This window comes from Podarcis pityusensis (assembly GCF_964106645.2).
Source record: "Podarcis pityusensis genome assembly, chromosome: 5".
NCBI lineage: Eukaryota > Metazoa > Chordata > Lepidosauria > Squamata > Lacertidae > Podarcis > Podarcis pityusensis.
The window spans coordinates 69,712,750-69,731,855 of NC_138032.1; the positions used below are offsets into that span (position 1 = coordinate 69,712,750).

The following is a 19,106-nucleotide window of genomic DNA, read 5'->3' on the forward strand; positions in this document are numbered from 1 at the left end:
TTGGCTCCTGCCCTGAGGTTCCTCATCCCTGCCTTAATCAAGCTCTATTAGCTGCAGTTAGTCTCCTGTGAAAAAAGTGCTATATGCAAGGCTGTGTAAGCAACTCTTGGTTTTTAATTTGTGCAAGGAAGGTGTGGCAGCTGCACCTCGGAAAAGAAGACTGAAGTAACAGTCCTTCAATTGTTAATATTTCATCAATGTTTACTGTGCTTATTAATGATTTAATTTGTTGGAAGCTGCCCAGAGTGGCTGGCGACATATAAATAACTTCTTCTTCTTCTTCTTGCAGCGTTCCAAAGCCCCAACTCCTTTGATATTTGCCTTTATAGCGAGGTGCATTAGTAGGCACAATACAGTTAATTAGTTAGCATATAAATGAATTTTTAGACTATTATTCAGTTAAATACAAAGTTCATTCTGTTGATGCATGCTGAAAAACTGTTGCCTAGTACTTTAATCAAGGGGTTGAGAACCCCCTTTTTTTAGCCTGAGAGTCTTAATTCCCTTCTAGTCATCGTTCTGGGGGCCACACTCACACAGCCCCCTCTGTCCTCCATCCAACTGAATCACCTGACACCCTGTCACCTGACATAATGCTTCAAAGCATTATGGGAGTTCACAGATGCATTCTTGCCGATCAGAAACACGCAAAGGAGGGGCACGGTGAGGAAAGGGGATGTGGTCTGGCGGGAATCCCAAGGAGCAGGCAGAGAGGCCACGTTCATCCCTCAGGCCTGAGGTTCTCCATCACTGCTCTAATCCACCCTCTGCAGACTGCTTGTGACTGGTAGGCGGGACTACCCACCTGTCAGCAATGTGGCATCCTGTGGTGTCAGGTGATACCACTTTAAAGGAAGAATCAGGAGTGTGATTTAAGCACGTCCTTTGAATTCTTTTAAAGGGTGGCAGGTGTAAGCCCTGCTTGCAGAGGGGCAAGCTGGCTGGTGTGCCAAGCACTGACCCACTGCTTGAGGCAGCTACCTTACTGTGCCTCATAATAGGGCCCAGCTCTGAGACTCAGGTTTGAAGATCACTGGGTGACCTTGGGCCAGACACTGTCTCATCACAACCCTATCTACGTCATAAGGTGAAAAAGAATGGGGAAGAACCACTCCATTTTGCAAATGGAGCTCTGGAGCAGCCATTTTGCGAATGCAGCCCTGGATTTCCTGTCAGGGTGAATTTCAGTTTGGCCTTTGCAGGATGCGGCTGGCGTATGTCTTCAGCGGCTCTGAGAAATAAGCCTTTGGACCCCGCTCTACATTTCAAACACAGGGACTGTTTATTTGAAGTTCAAACACAGCAACAGCTCTTCTTAAAACAATGGAAAAATTTCCTAGGGTTATGTTCTCATTGGACAAAATGCATCATGGAGGAAGAGCGATGTGTGTCTCTGTAAATCTATGTTTATAGTGTATACCATGCCTTTCCAGCTTGTAAATCTCTTGATTCCATCTCAAAAGCCGCTAATGGCTGTCAGCTATATAGTGGCTAAATATCCCTCTCTTCACCTCCCCTCATCCCCAATCTGGAACTACAAAAGTGGGAAAGGTTGACCGGTACCTGGCAGGCCACAGTGGTTGGGCAGGCTACATTTGTCTTGATAAATCACATATAAATCTGATATCTGCACCATTCAGTCTTCTTTCACTGAGAAAAGGCAAGAAGGGACCTTTTTGTTTAACAGGCTTGTATATAAGTTTACGCTAACAAAAAAACATGGTATCGCTCACTCGACAAATGAATGTTAGAGGGCAACCATAAAGTGTGTCACAATTTTAAACTCTTGCCTCACCTTCACCCCACAGATAATTAGGGAGACTTTAATGTGGCGCGTGCCCAGTTATCTCTTCTCTCTCCCCCTTTAACGAATAGCTGCATATTTTCCATGCAGGAGAATGTTCAGTTTAGTCCTAAGCATGTTCCTTAATCTTTTTGATAAATGACTTGTGGCCGGATTTCTCTTAAAGGGGATAACAAGTAAATATTAACGAAAGACAATTATGTAATGTCGCAGATTTCCAGTGGACTGCTTGCCAAATTCTTTCTCTCCCCCCGCCACACCTCCCCAAAACAGAATGCAGTCCCTTTATAAATAGAGTCAAATGTTAAAGTTCTACATTTTCCATATGGCGAGCCAGTATGGTTTAGTTTTGTAGTTGGACAGGGGAAATCAGTCAAATCCTCACTCAACCATGGAACTCCCTGGGTGATAATATCAAAGTGTTGAAAACCAGATATCGCCTAGCCCTACTCTGCGGGTCAAGGCCTCCTGGAGATACCCTCTTATTAGCATGTTCATTCTGCACCAATGGGCTTTTAGTGTGGTAGCACCTACGCTTTGGAATCCCCTCCCCATGAATATTAACACAGCTTCTGTTGTCTTGGTGCCTACCAAATACAGTCCACCTTCAACAAAACTTTTAAGCTAAGATCTGTCCCAGTCTGTGTCTGTTTTGGAATTGCTTTTAAGATGTTTTTATTGTTTTGTCACTTGGTGTTTGCTACCCAGGGCTTCTTTGGGAGGAAAGGTGGGATGCAAATTTAATAGCAACAACAACAACAATGGCAAGTGCCTCTTATTAATATTACTATTTGTGTGTTTGCATTGTAGGGGAACAGCACCAAAGAGTATTTCCTTCAGAGGACGTTGCAGAGCCTTGAGCGCTACTTCTACTTGATAGCTTTCAACTATTACCTTCACGAACAGGTGAGTATTCTTCCCTGAGCTCCTAAACGATGCTGTGCATCTTCCCACCTTTGCCGGGTGTACCCAGTGATGGGGTGCAGACATCTTACATATGTCAGGGAAAGTGGAACTAGATGTTGCAGTGCCAAGGGTGGGGGGTAGGAACCAGACACCAAGCCTCTTTCTTCAGAGCCAAAAAAAGGCTCTCAGAGCAGCTTACGAAAGCCAGATCCAATATGGTCCCTTGCCCCCTAAGACTTGCCATGTAAACACAGGAGGAAAATGAAATGGGAGGGAAGAGGGGAAGCAAGCTTGAAAATGAATCAAAAATATCCTTAAAAGCTGCAAGAGGCAAAAAACAAAACAAAAAAGCTTTTAAATCAGGCCAAAACATCTCTTAAAAAGCCCCATTTCCACTTTACAGCAAAAAGTAATGAGTCAGACAGGGTCTCTGTTGGGAAGGGTCTTCCACAGTCTAGGCACCACAGCTGTGGGGTGGGAGAAGCCTGAGCAGACCCACATGGGGGTCCTTGCGAAATGCTGAATCCACAGAGACTGAAGTGAATGTTGAACCCAACCAGTCATCAAAAGTTTCTCTGCTGGCAAGCTCTTGGGCAGGGATAGGCAAACTTGGCCCTCCAGATGTTTTGGGACTACAACTCCCATCATCCCTAGCTAACAGGACCAGTGGTCAGGGATGAGGACCAGTGGTCAGGGATGATGGGAGCTGTAGTCCCAAAACATCTGGAGGGCTGAGTTTGCCTATGCCTGCTCTTGGGAGTTTGTGGTCAGATCAAATTGTAAAGGGAGATGGCTTGTGTTAGATAAACATTTATTGCACTAGCCAAAGGCGATGGCATCCAGTTGGCTGTTGTCAGTGTCACTGTCATTCCCACTGCTCTTTACCGTTCACTCAGTGGCCACTATGATGAAAACATTACGAGCCCTGTAATAAAAGAAACCTTCAGCTCAGTCAAATCAAGCAAAAAACCCCTTGATAATTTGCGATGTTGGTGTACAGCAAGTGTTTCCCAAACTTGGGTCTCCAGCTGTTTTTGGACTACAAATCCCATCATCCCTAGTTAGCAACACCAGCGCTCAGGTTGAGAAACACTGGTTTACAGGAAAGGAAAGGGAGAAAAGGACAACCTTATATCCTGTACTGCGACAGCAGATTTGGCCACCATGCCTTGTGTCTTCCATTCCCAACAAAACGTTTACATAATTCTCTCTGCTGCTAAGATTATGGCCTCAACTAGCAGCACCTTCAGCCAATTCGTGTTATTCCATAAGGAGAAGATAGTGTTTTTTGTGCCAACAGGATGCCATGTTTTCTAATGATTACTTGTGATGTGTGCAGTACATTGGTTTGCAGCCTGCTTCTGACAGTGTCCCTGTCTGTCTTCTCTCCCTTTCCTGGACTGGAAGTACCCCCTTGCTTTTGCCCTAGATTTCAGCCGATGGATGTGCAGGCACTCTGAACTATACAGGCTTCAGGCCAACATGAACCTGTCAGAGCTTGTGGTCACAGGGGAGCAGATAACTAAGGGGGCACGGGTGCTGGTGAGTCAACTATTTTGAGTTATTATTATTATTGTTGTCGTTATTATTATTAAATATATTTACCCTGATCAGCCTGCCTACACTGCCTGACTCTTGAACACCCATCTTGGACAGCAGCTCTGCATTTTATTACATTTCTGTAATAATAATTATTATTTATTACTACCACAACTACATTTATATCCCACTTTTCCTCCGAGGAGCTCAAGGTGTCGTACACAGTTCTCCTCCCCATTTTAGCCTCACAACAACCCTGTAAGGTAGGTTAGGCTGAGGCTGAGTGGGGATTCGAACCCTGGTTTCCCAGGTCCAACACTCTAACCACTGTGCCACACTGGCTCCCGCTTGTGATGTAATTGATTTCCTTGTTAAAGGGTTGGACTGTATCCCCTTTCTCCCCCACCCCTACATGCTCAGCCTTCTTCTGAGGATGCAGTCAGGTTTTATGAAACGTAACAGCACGTTCTTCCAGGGATTCTGTTAAACTGAGTGTGTGCAGGCATGCCTGAGCACCAGTGGACATTGGGTGGCATTCAGTGCTAGCCCTACTCAGAGTAGCCCCATTAGGTTTGTGGACGTGGCTAAGTTAGGTTTCAGTGGGTCTTCTCCGGGTGGGATATAGTTGAATGCCACCCATTGGGCGGATTACCCTCTGTACTTGCGTATGCTTTGGGTGATTTCAGATCTGCATCGCATTCATGTGATTTGGGGACTATTGTTGCTCTTTCTGTAGGCCACCCTTCCCCAACCTGGTGCCCACCCCCAGATGCTGTTGGGCTGCGGTGCTTCTCATCCCTGACCACCGGCCACATTGGCTGCGGCTGACGGGCTTCATCTGGAAAGGCACCACATTAGGTTTTTAGTTTAAGTGGGATTTGGAAGGAGGTTGTTGGTGTAAGAGCTGCTGTCCTTCCCGCTATGATCTTGCCGAGGCAGGAAGTGCTTGAGGAAGTGTCTCTGGGAACTGCATGAGCAAAATGAACGTCCAGCTTTTCCTAGTTGGTTGCCGCAGCCTTCAGAGTTCTTCTGCTTCTGTCACAGGTGGTGGATGAAAGGTTTTCTCCAGATGTGCTCAGCACGGTCAAGGAGATGAGCGTGGCCAACTTCCGGAGAGTCCCCAAGATGCCTGTGTATGGGATGGCACAGCCAAATGCCAAGGTAATTGAACAATGCTGTGTAGTTTCTGGGAAGAGAGACTGAGATAGGGCCAGAGAGCTCTCGGATTAAAAACAGGCATTATTATTATTATTATTATTATTATTATTATTATTAAAAAATCAAAACAGGAATTTGATCCTTAAAAAAATAAAATAAAAGACAGTGGAGTTTCCAGATTTCCCACACCTGTGAAACCCAGTGAAGTTGTGGAAACAAAAGGAAGCTGACTGAGAGCCCTTGAGAAACAGTCACACAACTAACCAGTTGTAGGGTTGTTGCTTTTTAAATCTTTTTAAATGCAGGCGTTCTCTGATTGATTGATTGATTGATTGATTGATTGATTGATTGCTTTTCAGGTTTATACATTTCACTAATTTTGCAATCATTTTAACATTTCAAAACTTGACTTCCTTCCCCCTCTTTCTGCATTACCTTAAACTTATTTTTAATATCTTGTGCATATACAAATTAACTTAATTTGCTCATTTATTCATCTTACTTTAAATGTATACTCTTATAAAACTGGAGGTCATTGCAACAACCCTGCCAATGTTATTATCTGCTTACAATTTATCTGTAAATATTCAATAAACCACTTCCATTCTTTTATAAAGAGTTTGTTATCTTGCTTTCTTATTCTTCCAGTAAGTTTCACCGTTTCTGCATATTCCATAAGTTTTTGTATCCATTCTTCCTTTGCTGGGACTTCTGCTTCTTTTTATTTTTCAGCGAGTAGCATTCTTGCAGCTGTAGTAGCATTCTTGCAGCTGTAGTAGCATGAATAAGTTTCTATACAGTTTTGGTAGTTCTGTCCCTATAATTCCCAAAAGAAAAGCTTCTGGTGTTTTTTTTTATTTTTACAAACATTATTTTAAACATCCTTTTCAATTCATTATATATCATTTCCCAGTACAGTGGTACCTCGGGTTAAATACTTAATTCGTTCCGGAGGTCCGTACTTAACCTGAAACTGTTCTTAACCTTTAGCACCACTTTAGCTAATGGGGCCTTCTCCTGCTGCCGTGCCACCAGAGCACAATTTCTGTTCTCATCCTGAAGCAAAGTTCTTAACCTGAAGCACTATTTCTGGGTTAGCGGAGTCTGTAACCTGAAGCGTATGTAACCCGAGGTACCACAGTAAGTGTTAACCTTACTACAAGACCACTATTACTCATTTTCTTCAGGCTATAGGGAATGTCTTGAGCTACCTGACAGATACGAAGAGGAAGTATTCCCACATCTTGTGGATCAATCTTCGCGAAGATGTGGTCCTAGAAGGGAACGAGCAAACCTACACCATCCGAGAGGTTAGCAACCTGGAGCAGCAGATTACAGTGCCTGCAACGTCACCTGAACAGCTGGAGGTGAGAGCTCAGGCGCTTTTAACTTCTCTTTTTTCCTTCGCCAGGTAAGTATTGGGAAACTTTTGAGCTGATCTGGGGCAGTTAGCATTTCACAACAGGCAGCCACTCTGCAGGAATTGGAAAAAAAATGATAGTGTTTTTCTAGGGTGGCTTCTAAGGATGCTATGCAGTTAAAAAGTATCCGACAAGGAGATTCTTACTACCTGTTGACATTTGATGGCACTTTGCATCTTTCATTGTGGCTGTTGTTGTATTGGTGTGACAGGCTAACTGTTGCACCCCCCACCCCAACCCTGGTTTTTAAACTGTTATGATGCAGGAGTGAACAAGGGGGACACATCCATGGTGGCACGCTCATCACAAAGGACATTTTTCAGCCTGTTGTCTTTTCCAGATTTAACCTTTGCGTCTCCATATGGAGCTGATCGATCATCTTTCTTAGTAATAACAGATGCCAGCCTTGCTTGTTCTCCCTTTGCATTATTTATCAGATGAATTGAGTTTGAAAGTATTATTGGCTCACTCCATTTATTTTTTTAATTCCACCTTGGAGCACCTTGGAGCCTTAAATTGATCAGCTTTCTTTTTTTTTTAATTGATTTTTATTGTTCCTCAAAGATTTAAGCAAATTTACTTCGCATGCAATATGCCATTCTCTTATATATTTCTTTTTGACTTCCCACCCTGGTGTTTTTGTTCTTATCCTTGGTTGCGGCATTATACAACTCCATCTTATATTTTCCCCACCACCACTCATATCTCGAATCCTGCTCACGATTTAATATCGCTATAATACTTCAACAGTATAAAAAGGCCTCCAGTTTTCCATAAACAGTTCATCATTTGGGTCTCTTAGTTCTACAGTCAGTTTCGCCATTTCAGCATAATCTATTACTTTTATAAGCCATTCTTCTTGGGTTGGAATCTCTTCCTTTTTTCCATTTGTGCGCATATAGAATTCTGGTTGCGGTTGTTGCATACATAAAACAAATAGCTTCTTCGGAGCCTCCATCCCAATTATCCCTAGCAACAAGGCTTTGGGGTTTTTTTTGGGGGGGGGGGAGCACCAATTTAAACATCTTTTAAAATTCATTATTATTAATGGCACCGGCTTTCATAGACCTCATTCCTTTTTGTCAGATGCACGCAGTTACAAAAAGTAGGCACACAAGGATTGTGGGGAGGGGAATTGTACGTGAGTGAGGCCAGAGGGAAACGAAAAGTGATAATTGCATAGTTAACTGTGGTAATTCCTCATGAGCCTTTTTGTTTGTTGGTTTGGCCTCATTGCTTCCCTCCTTCAGAAACTCGAATCTGTTGTGAAGAATGACCTGCTGAAATCCCAGAAATGGCTCGAGGTCTATCTGGAACAGGAGAAGCAGATGAAAATGTTAAAGACATGCCTGACCATGCAGGAAGTCTTCAACCAGCACAAAAGCACCTGCCAAGGGTTGGTGTATAAACGGGTTCCAATCCCAGACTTCTGTGCTCCTAAGGAAAAGGTAAGCACAACACAGGGACCCCATATCTCCGCCCCTTACCTTCTTCCACATGGAGAATTTTAAGATGGGCTGATACTTAAGCAACCCTTCTCTCCACTTGCTAGTCTTCTACTGAATAGTCCAGCCTTTCGTGGATGCCTTTCTTTTTTGGGTGGGTGGGGGCAGGGAAGTGAAGCCTCTTGTGGGGAAAAAATTGCACAGCTGCACATAATGCTTTGTCCTAAAACCATTTTTTCAGCTAGACAAAAACCAGGAGCCATTATTTTTTCCCACCCCCCTTCGCCCCATCCACTTGATTTTGCAATAGGGATGCCCCCTGGGATTTTGTCTAGTCTTCGTGTTTTTAAGTAAACAGACCTGATTTGTGCTTCATGAAATGCAGTTGTCCTGTGGTTTTTTGCACTTCTCCAAATTATGTGACACAGTTCACATGACTCAACTAAAGTCTCGGGCTGCTCAGCCCCTAGATGGGGGCGAGCCCGTCCCCCACAATAAACCCGGTTTACGTTTCCTTAAAAGAGGCATTGGAACATGCATTAGTTAGGTGTTATTTAGAATCCCTTTGCAGCAACTTAGTGTGATTAAAATCTGGTCTGTTTGTAGTGGATTTGCCTCATCAGGGCATTGCTGCCACCTAAAGGCCTTATGAGGGACAGAACTACATTTGGCACATGCCGTGAGTACTGTACTGAGCACATGTGAAAATCACACACACACACACACCTGAGAAAGACTAGGCTGCTCACAAATGCCCTTTGTGTGCCACCTTTAGGACTTTGACCAGCTGCTGGAAGCCATGAAGGGTGCTCTGGCTGAAGACTCCCGCACAGCCTTTGTGTTCAATTGCCACAGTGGCAGAGGAAGAACCACCACAGCCATGGTCATTGCTGTCCTCACCCTCTGGCATTTCAACGTATGTACTAATTTGGAGACCTGTGTCCCACTTTGTGAGGGGTCTGGGATTCTGCAGGGAGGGGTACCTGATATTATGGGCAAAATCCTTCCTGAAATGTGTGCAGTGCCCAGGGTTTAAATCTTCTTGGTGTTAAAAGTCTCTTGGCTTTTGCAGAACAATTTTAAGGACTAGTCTTAAGTTTCAACTTTTTTAACATATACAATCAAGACACAATAATATATTTTCTCTTATTTTTGTTGATTCCCACCCCGTTTTTCATGGAGTTGTTGTTTCTCCCCTTCCACTGCACCCTATTGTCTATCTATTAAATCAAAACTACAATATTATAATCTGATTACACCTGTTTCTCACAGCTCAAATCCTGCTCGCGAGTTCATCGTACTATAATATTTCTTTAAGTAGTCCGAAAAAGGCATCCATTCTTCTATAAAAGATTCTCTTAATTTTGCTGTTAATTTTCCCCAGTTTTTCATAGTCCATTATCTTGCTTATCCATTCTTCTTTCGTGGGAACTTCTTGCTTCCACTTCTGCACATAAAGAATCCTATCTGCTGCTGTTACATACATAAACCACTTTAATATTTTTTGATTGGGATTTTAAGGAATTTTCTTAACCTAGGCAAGATACATAAATAGAAATAATGGATAAAGGATACATTTTTAAAAGAATGATACCTTATCTAAAACACAGAAAGTGAAAAGTACCAGAATTCTACAATATTCACAGTTCCTTGTGTCTTACATGGCATATTACTAACTTCATAAGCAGCCATATATTGCAGTTAGTAATAATTCTGTGATACTGTTGTTTATCTCCTGTGTTGCTCAATAATCAAATCTAAGACTCCTCTTCTTGGTGCTTCAGGGAATCCCTGAGATGGTTGAAGATGAAATTGTGAGCGTGCCTGATGCCAAGTACACCAAAGGAGAGTTTGAGGTGCGTATCTTCTACTTTTAAAATTAGGCGACAGAATATTCTTAAGGTAATGTTTCTGAAAGGGCGGCCTTAACCACCACAAATAAATAAATCAGAACTATCACCACAAACACATTTGAATGCACAGGTGATCTTCCATCTTGCTCGGATGCTGCTGACATCAGTTTCTGCCACATCTCTCCCGCTGCCTCTGCAATAACTGAATTTTGGGGACCCCTCCCCCATGTTTTCAAGAAGGGTTCCCCAAATGTGGTGAACCTCAAAAGGACACACCAGGACAAAGATGTTTAGCCCTGCCATATCATTTTGAGTATTGCCAGGAACCTGGCAAGGTGAAGCAACTTCGACCCACCTTCCCGGAAGACACACAGGCGATCTTTGCCAGGGACTTGCAGGGCGAAGCATCTTCACCTGCGCATCCTTTTCAAAAAAGTAAGGTGGTTGGCAGTGGATGGGCCTGGCTGGATTGGGTGGGGGGCATCACACATGTGACATTATGCATGCGCGTGCGGGCCCCCCCCCAATATTGGGCACAACTCGGCACCGCTGCATTAGTTTGCAGCTCAGAAAAGAAAGGGACAAAAACAAAATATTGAGGAACAGAATCTTTTGTCAGTGCTGATGTGAATCTGGCATGATCCACATCTTCCATGCTGTTGGGTGGGTTTGTACCGCCATACCCAGCAGGTCAGTAAGACATTTTTGCAGGCTAGTAACTTTTGTGGGCTTATTTGCAAGGCTGCTTTAAAGGGATCTAAAGGGTCGGAACTAAGTGTGACGTGTTGATTCCTGTGAACATTCTTGAGACTGGCATTTGTGCTTGTCAGAAGGTACTTTTGAGTCCCTTATGTGATGTTTTTGCAAAACTAGTAGGGAACGGAATGCCAGAAACGGGGAGCAAACTATTTCCCTCTTTACTTCCCCCAGAAGAAAATTTCAGTGGCTTAACATTTGCTCTTTGTGAAAGAGAACATTCCAGGTGGGAAGGTTTCATGTTAAGCTGGGCCCTTGCTTTTGTCTGCCAGGTGGTCATGAAGGTGGTTCAGATGTTGCCGGAGGGACACCGAATGAAGAAGGAAGTAGATATGGCACTGGATACCGTGAGTGAGACGATGACACCCATGCACTATCACTTGAGGGAAATCATCATATGCACCTACAGACAGGTAAGCCTAGCAAACACGTACCATGGATGTTGCTTTGAATTTCCACACGCCTTTGGTGGCTCCCTCTGTTCTTTGCCATTTTGCTCTGCTGTTAAGACAGACATAGGTCTGTTTATACTTGGTGATTAGTTTCAATGGGCAGGGCTGAATGTGCAAATGAGATGGCGGGAGGTGTACAACAGGGAGAGGACAGAGACATCAAGAAGCAAAGGGTGTTTGCGGTCTGTTCAGATTAGATAGAGATCAACTGCTGATCTCAGGAGCTGAGTGCACAAGTCAATGGGGAATGGGCTGCAGTTTTGTTTGGAAATGGTTTGCCTGCAGTTTCAGAGAGCTCGTCTTTGACTGATCCACATGTTGTTATAGCTGAGGCAGGGAGGGTGTGGCCCCCTTCTGCAGAACCTTATGCCGAGCTTGTGTTCAGGACTGTAAGAAATTCTGTGGCCTTTATCAGTTATAAGCATTAAGAACGCTTACATAATTTCTCATATTTAGCTTAGTATATTCTCCAAGTGATACTCTGCTTTGTCTCTCATGGCTTTTATAGTCATGGGAAAGGGGGCAAGGAGCTCTCTTATCTACCCAGAAGCTATCCTTCCTTGTAAGACACGTGCCCTGATTTGCATTGTCTATAAAAAGGACATCAAAGCCTGCCAGTTTCTACCAGAGCTGCTGGTCGGTTACAGCAATCCTGTGCACCAGCACTAGTGCTCACCATTATACTGCTATCAAACACCCACCCACCCACAGACATTTGCACATCCTCTGCAACAATATATCTGGAAAGGCACTTCTTGCGTACAAGTTCTGTGAGGCTTTCTTTGCATGACATTTCATGGATGGCAAAGGAGCTTTTTTAGAAACAAAACAAAAACATGCTATCACATACGTAACTGAATCGTGAGTCTGTGCTAATGTATAAAGATCACTGATTCCAGCACCACTGGATCCCTGGAGTCATTGAAGCCTAAGGCACTCTGACACCAGTTACAGAATGCTGGACAATGTGGGTCACTGTCTGCAAACATGACACCAGTCCCATGACAGCCTAACCTGCATGGAAGCTGTTTGCAATTGTTGATATACTGAGCAACAGTAGTATATATTAGCCGAATAACTAGCCTTCAGGTCACAGAGTTCATTATTTACCCAAAGCCAACAGAGGGCAGCCGAGTGCCTTTGGATTTTCTGATAATATGTATAGATGCTTTTCTGAAACCTGCAAAAATCCAAACAAAAATAATAGGAGGAATCGCATACTACTTTAGAAAGCTCAGGATACTGAGTCAGTGTGACAGTCATTTTCCTTCCAGTTTAGAGATGGCTCACATCTCCGTGTTTGCTGCTTGATACCCTGCATGTGTGAATGACCCATCGTGCATGAAATTATTTTTATTTTACTCCATTATTACTTACTTCATATATGTAAACACCGCAGAGGGAAATTTCATGTTGTCTCAGAACGCAATCCCAAACTCAGTCATTTTTTTCAACAGGCTCCATGGTTATTCTGCCTCCTGTAGTGAAATAAACTTACATGCATATGGGAATCGGATCCAAGATCTAGCTTAGGAAGCCAATGTTCGGAGCATTCACTGCTAGTCATTAAAAGAGACCTTGTGCCAGTATTGCAGACACAGAACTGAGCCTGTGTGTCTTTTTTTTCTTTTTCACTGGCTTGTCTTTTTCCCCATTACCCTGTTCTGGAAAAACCTGTTTGACTTCCCTGCTATCAAAAGCCCAGCAGTTCAAGATGAATGAAATTTGGCTTTCCTGCCTCAGCCGCAAAGCTCTAGGGGAACTGTGGTTCTTGACAGATGTGGGCTAGTTTAGAGATCACATTGACCTCCGCTAGTGTGCCTAAGGTTTATGAGAAGCAAGAGCCTATAGCTGGCAGGGGGATGAAAAGGGCCTTAAATGTGGAGGTGGGTGATCTTGGTCCTGTTGAAGACCTTGTTGCTTTAATACTTACCCTCTATCTTTCCTTCAGTTAATAAAAATGAAATCCAGCATCCTAACTAATATTTATCCCTGAATACAGCTCTTCTCCCTTTTACAGCTGTGGGCCTTTGTCATCATGTGAAGCTTTTGGGTGTTCTTAGTGAGTGGAAAACCCCACTAGATGGCAGGTTTCAACAGCCAAGCACTCTGAAAGGCTACGAACACAGCATTATTGCATGACATAGTGAAAACAACAAAACCTTAATTTTAAGACCATATTATCAGGGTGTGTTTTAAAATCTCACTGTCAATCTTGTGTGTCTGCTTTTCTTTAAAAAGCAAACAAACTGTTTTAATATCTCCATATTTAACATTTTTTAAAAAACCACCAACAACACATTTTTTCATAGAGAGCTGGTGGAGGATTTCCCCATTTGGTAGCACAGTCCATGCAAGACTTGCTAAAACTAGCAATGAATCTGATCCTTGCATGTGCTAGGCTGTGTGCAGGCATTTCCTCACCTAGCTAATCAACTATTGGAAAGGAGGGAAAAGGTGGCTTCTCCTTGCCTAATCCTGAGCAAATTGTCAGAGCAGGCAGCAGCTGCCAATGGTCTACTAGTGTGTGGGTAGCACACATCCCCTAAATTAGGATATGTATTGTGCAGTCCTGAGTATGTAGAGGACTCTGTATGAAGAGGATTTCCCCTGAGCTGTGGCCTCTTCTTCCTGACTTGTGCAGAGTCCGATTTGGAGAGCAATACGTGTAATCGTGTCTCAACTCCCAAATTGTACTTGTGGAATTGGGGCTAGTTTAATTCATGCATGACTAATATTTTATCAACGATCTCTGGCCGAAAGCATTAAAGGTCTGTAACACATAATTAACACGTGAAATAGGTGGAAATGCCACAAAGATGCAACGATGGCTTTACATTTTTTATTTTATTTTTTGCTAGAAAAAACAACACCACCATGTCGGTTAACCATTCCTGGCAATAATGCCATTACAGTGTGACACTCTGAATGCAAATAATAATAATAATAATAATAATAATAATAATAATTATTATTATTATTATTATTATTATTATTATTTATACATACATACATACATACCGTATTTTTCGCCCTATAGGACGCAATTTTCCCCTCCAAAAATGAAGGGGAAATGTGTGTGCGTCCTATGGGGTGAATGCAGGCTTTCGCTGAAGCCTGGAGAGCGAGAGGAGTCGGTGCGCACCAACCCCTCTTGCTCTCCAGGCTTCAGGAAGCTCTGCGCAGCCCTCGGGAGCCCGGCGCGAAGTCGCACTGGGCTCCCGACGGCTGCGCAGAGCTGCCTGCAGCCTGGGGCTTCGCGCAGCTCTGCGCAGCCCTCCAGAGCCCGGGCTTCGCGCAGCTCCGCGCAGCCATCCGGAGCCCGGCACGAAGTCGCGCTGGGCTCCCGGCGGCTGCGCGGAGGTGCCTGCAGCCCCGGGCTTCGCGCAGCTTCGCGCAGCCGTCCGGAGCACGGTGCGAAGTTGTGCTGGGCTCCCGATGGCTGCGCGGAGGTGCCTGCAGCCCCGGGCTTCGCACAGCTCCGCGGAGCCATCCGGAGCCTGGCGCGAAGTCGTGCCGGGCTCCCGATGGCTGCGCGGAGCTGCCTGCATTCCGAAGCCTGGGACTCGCTGAAGAGCGCGCCCGGGCTTCGCGCCCCTCTCCGCAAGCCTGGGGAGACCAGCGCGACTTCGCACCGTGCTCCCTAGGCTTGCGGATAGCAGGCTGTTCTGGGGGCTGGGGTCGGGGGAAGCTCGGGCTTCTCCCGCGCCAGCCCCGCGCCTGGGGGGGAAATAATTTTTTTTTCTTTATTTTCCCCCCAAAAAACCCTAGGTGCGTCCTATGGGGCGAAAAAATACGGTACCTTGCCCATCTGGCTGGGTTTCCCCAGCCACTCTGGCGGCTTCCAACCAAATATTAAAAACAATACATCACCAGACATTAAAAACTTCCCTAAACAGGGCCGCCTTCAGTTGTCTTTTAAATGTTAAATAGTTGTTTATTGCCTTGACATGTGCTGGGAGGGCGTTCCACAGGGCAGGTGCCACTACCAAGAAGGCCCTCTGCCTGGTTCCCTGTAACTTTGCTTCTCACAGTGAGGGAGCTGCCAGAAGGCCCTCGGAGCTGGACCTCAGTGTCCGGGCTGGATGATGGAGGTGGAGACACTCCTTCAGGTATACAGGACCGAGGCCGTTTAGGGCTTTAAAGGTCAGCGCCATCGTAGGAAGGGCAGTTCCACAGATTTACAGATAAATCAGCCGTGGCAGCGGAAAGAAACTTTCACGTTAAAAGGCATACTCATGAATAGCCAATGGGCAGGAAAAATAATGGGGTGGCTGTCACCTTCCAGTGCTGTTTGTGAGCTCCTAGAATTACCACTACCGATGAAGTAGATAGGCTGGATCCAGCTAAGGCATTATCCCCTTGAATACAAAGGGAACAGGGCACGAGGAGGCCAGTGTCTTTTTTTACATATGAAAGTCTCTGGTATGGTTAGTAACACTTAACAGTTGTTTAAAAAATGGGTTTTAAAACAGCCTACCCCCTCCCTCTCGGATTTATAATCTTCATGAGGGCATATCTTTCAATACACACTTTTTTAGACCCAGGTTTTTCTTCTTTGCTGCTGCACCGATGCTGGGAGCACTGGTGCCTTTTAAGTTTTTCAGGTTTTCCTGGTCGGTATAAAATGTAAATACAGAGCTGTGGGACATAAGCAGGTAGTCTTCTCCTGCGCCTTGTGAAAAGAGTCCTCTTTCCAGTGACCTCGAATCAACCCTGGACCACGTGGTGTTTTTGGAAAAAAGGAAAGCAGAAACATTTCAGAAATAACAAGCATATACCTCCCAGGGCCTTTGCAGGGAAAAAATGTCAGCCTGGGCTCAGTATTCGGGATTGGTGTCTGCATGGACTAACAATAAATAAATAAAAAGAGTTGTTCTGGAGGGAAACTTCACCTTGAAGTTACTTAAAAATTTAAAAAAGAAATCCTGGTCAGGATTGCAGAGCAACACCTCATGCTGAGAGTTTCAGCAGTGCTTGCAGCCTGCAATGGAAAACGGAAAATCATCTTTTCCCCCAGCTCCTGTAACTGTTCAGTTACAGACTTTGTTATCAGAAATTTGTCTCTCCTAGATTTTCCAGTGTGGCTATGACATGGCTTGACTTCTGTTCTGTTAGAGGTACCAGTAGCATCATTTATATGGGTTGGGGATCTATGGCCCTCCAGATGTTGTTGGACTCCAACTCCCATCAGCCCCAGCCAGCATGGCCAATGGTCAGGGATGATGCGTGTGTTGTCTCAAGCAACATCTGGTGAGTCTCATCAGGTTCCCCACCCCTGATAATATGGAAGAAATATTTTTATTCTTTCTCCTTAGGCTTTTCTTAGGACTAAAATGTCAAGATGTGCTGATGTTTTGTTTTTTAATTTACAAATTAAGAGTGCGTATTTGGACTCTCTTAATGCATAGCTAATCTGTGCTAAGTGATCCTGAGTATGCACTTTTTTTTTGCTTTGTTGGATCAGATCAAGGCCAATCTAGGTCAGCAACCAGCCGGCACTAAGCAATTCACCAGGAATTTGGCCAGTGAGCCATGAACTATCTTGGCAGCGACAGAATTGCTGCTAGTAGAATAAGGGTTATTGGCAGGCTATAACGTGAATAAGAAAGCAACAATTATATATCTATATATATCTATATATATATATATATATAGGCATTAGTGTAACAACAAATTAAAGAAAGACAAAGTTGATTTTCTGCTATAATTGGAAATCATGGCCAATACGATAGTTTGAAATTATAATATCAAATAAAATGGACAGTCTATATGCAAATGACTATGAATAGCTTTATATGAAATTCGGTACTCTGATTAAACAGTGGAGAAAATGGACTCTCTTCTTTTCAGGAAGGAACTCTATGGATAAAATGGTTTTGTTATCAAAATTAAATTTACTGCTTCACAGCCGAGGTGTGTGGCCAAGTCTAAGGGAATTGTCACTTAACAAGGGCTCCCTTGGAAGTTCATATGTTACACCAATGCTCATTTTTTTTGGGGGGGGGGTATCTTTTTGGAATTGCTTCTGTCACATGGAAAGCCCTTGATGCACCTTCTGGTGAGTGAAGAACGGAAGCAATAAGGCAACTTTTACTGGTTACCTTAAAATCAGTACGGGCTAGAAATCAAAATGAATATTAACTGGGATGTTATGAATCCAGTGCCAAGGATTCAACCTCATGTGTAGCCTCCATCCCAAAATTTATAGATTGCTGCTCTTGGCTACATCCAGTAGTCCATTTTTAGGCCACAGCTGTGATGACAGTATTCCAAGGTCAGGGAATTTTTAAATTCCACATCATATGTGTAATAGACAAGATTGGTCTCCCAGTGAATCCACGATTGTTCTAATAGAGGGGGACTTGTATGTAGGGCTGCTCTAAATATTATCCTGTTGTCATTTTCAGTCCAAAAATACTGCTTCTGGGTGGCACTGTGTTCAGAAATATTTCCTAGGGAAAATAAATTTTTGCATTTGAGAATATTCACCATTTATTCTCATCCTGTTCACCAATGCTTTAGCATTTTGTCTCTCTCTAGATACTGATTCTTTCTCCTTCTGAGTTTAACACAGAAGAGACCATGTCACGATGGAGTGACATGTGAGGGCATCACAGACCTGTTACTGCTCAGTTGGAGTTGACTGTGATGATATCACTGAAGTAAAGCCAGTTGAGGAAGAAAGGACAGTGTAAATCAGTGGTGGGAAACCTTTTACTTTTGGAGGGCCACGCTGCTTTCTGAGTGACCTTATGGGGGCCAGATGCAAGCGGTGGAAATTGCCAGAGGCAGAAGGAATGAATGTAAAATTTAGTTTTATACAGAAGGGTAGTTTCTACACATGTCCTTCATCCTGGCAAGCAGGAAGCAGGATTCAAAGATAACATTCCAGCCAGACAAAATCACTCAAGGAGGATGCAAAGCAGGGCCAGGAGGGGGTGTGGCTGGGGAGAAGGGGGCATGGCTTGTGGAGTGTCCCAAGGGCCAGGTGGGAGGGGCTTGGGGGGTGCATTTGGCCCCTGCATCTGAAGTTCAACTTCCCCGATGTAAATGAACCAGGTGAACCTTTTTTTACAACTGTTGCTGGGAAATAGTTGAGAGCTGTGTGTTTTTTGGTGGAAAAGGTTTCTGAAATAAAGCAAGTGCTCTCAGTTCAGCCCTGCTTTGGATGTTTCTGTAAGCATTTTAAGCCTCCGTTCGATACTTAACATGACAAGAAGCGATGTGGTCCTTTGAGACTTAATGTGGTTTATTATGTACAAATGTGGAAATGTTTAACGTCTGCCCAGTGCGAAATCAGGGGAGGCGTTGCTCCAATCAGGCTGCCTTGGGTTGTCTTTGCACTCTTCAAGTGCTGCTGTTTTCACCCCAAGGATCAAGCAAAACTGACTCTGGGGCCTGGAATGTGTGGGGTTGTTGTGTGTGTTTTTTAGCACAGCAGTGTTTTTTCTTTTCTGTACTAAATGGTTTCCAGGTGACAGAGGAGAAGGCCGTGCCCCTGGCTCTCTCCTAAAACACTGGTGGGTTTTAAAGGTCTCCCCACACCCCACCCCACTTTGTTTTTAACGCAAGTTCAGGTGCCTTTTAAAACCACGTGCCAAAATTCCAAAACAGCAGCCTTCGAGCCTTGCCACGGTATTGGCACAAAGCTCCCTTTCTCCAGCCCAGTGAGGTCAGCAAAAGGTCAGCAGGGAAATGGGCCTTTGGCTGCTAACTTGCTTTCAAATATTCATCCAAAGGAGTAATAGGTGGGTGCAGTTGTTATCTCT

The 19,106-nt window shown here is 44.1% G+C and overlaps 1 protein-coding gene across 3 annotated transcripts in view; it reads left to right on the forward strand.

Moving 5' to 3' along the window:
• The window catches only part of PALD1 (phosphatase domain containing paladin 1), a 108,205-nt gene that overhangs the window by 64,308 nt on the left and 24,791 nt on the right, over positions 1 to 19,106 (forward strand). For all 3 annotated transcript variants that reach the window (XM_081006468.1, XM_081006469.1, XM_081006467.1), the window contains exons 11-18: positions 2,615 to 2,710; positions 4,118 to 4,252; positions 5,294 to 5,410; positions 6,595 to 6,774; positions 8,079 to 8,276; positions 9,049 to 9,189; positions 10,058 to 10,129; positions 11,155 to 11,295. In XM_081006468.1, coding sequence (XP_080862594.1) covers positions 2,615 to 2,710; positions 4,118 to 4,252; positions 5,294 to 5,410; positions 6,595 to 6,774; positions 8,079 to 8,276; positions 9,049 to 9,189; positions 10,058 to 10,129; positions 11,155 to 11,295 — 1,080 coding nt within the window. The remainder of the gene's footprint in view (positions 1 to 2,614; positions 2,711 to 4,117; positions 4,253 to 5,293; positions 5,411 to 6,594; positions 6,775 to 8,078; positions 8,277 to 9,048; positions 9,190 to 10,057; positions 10,130 to 11,154; positions 11,296 to 19,106) is intronic.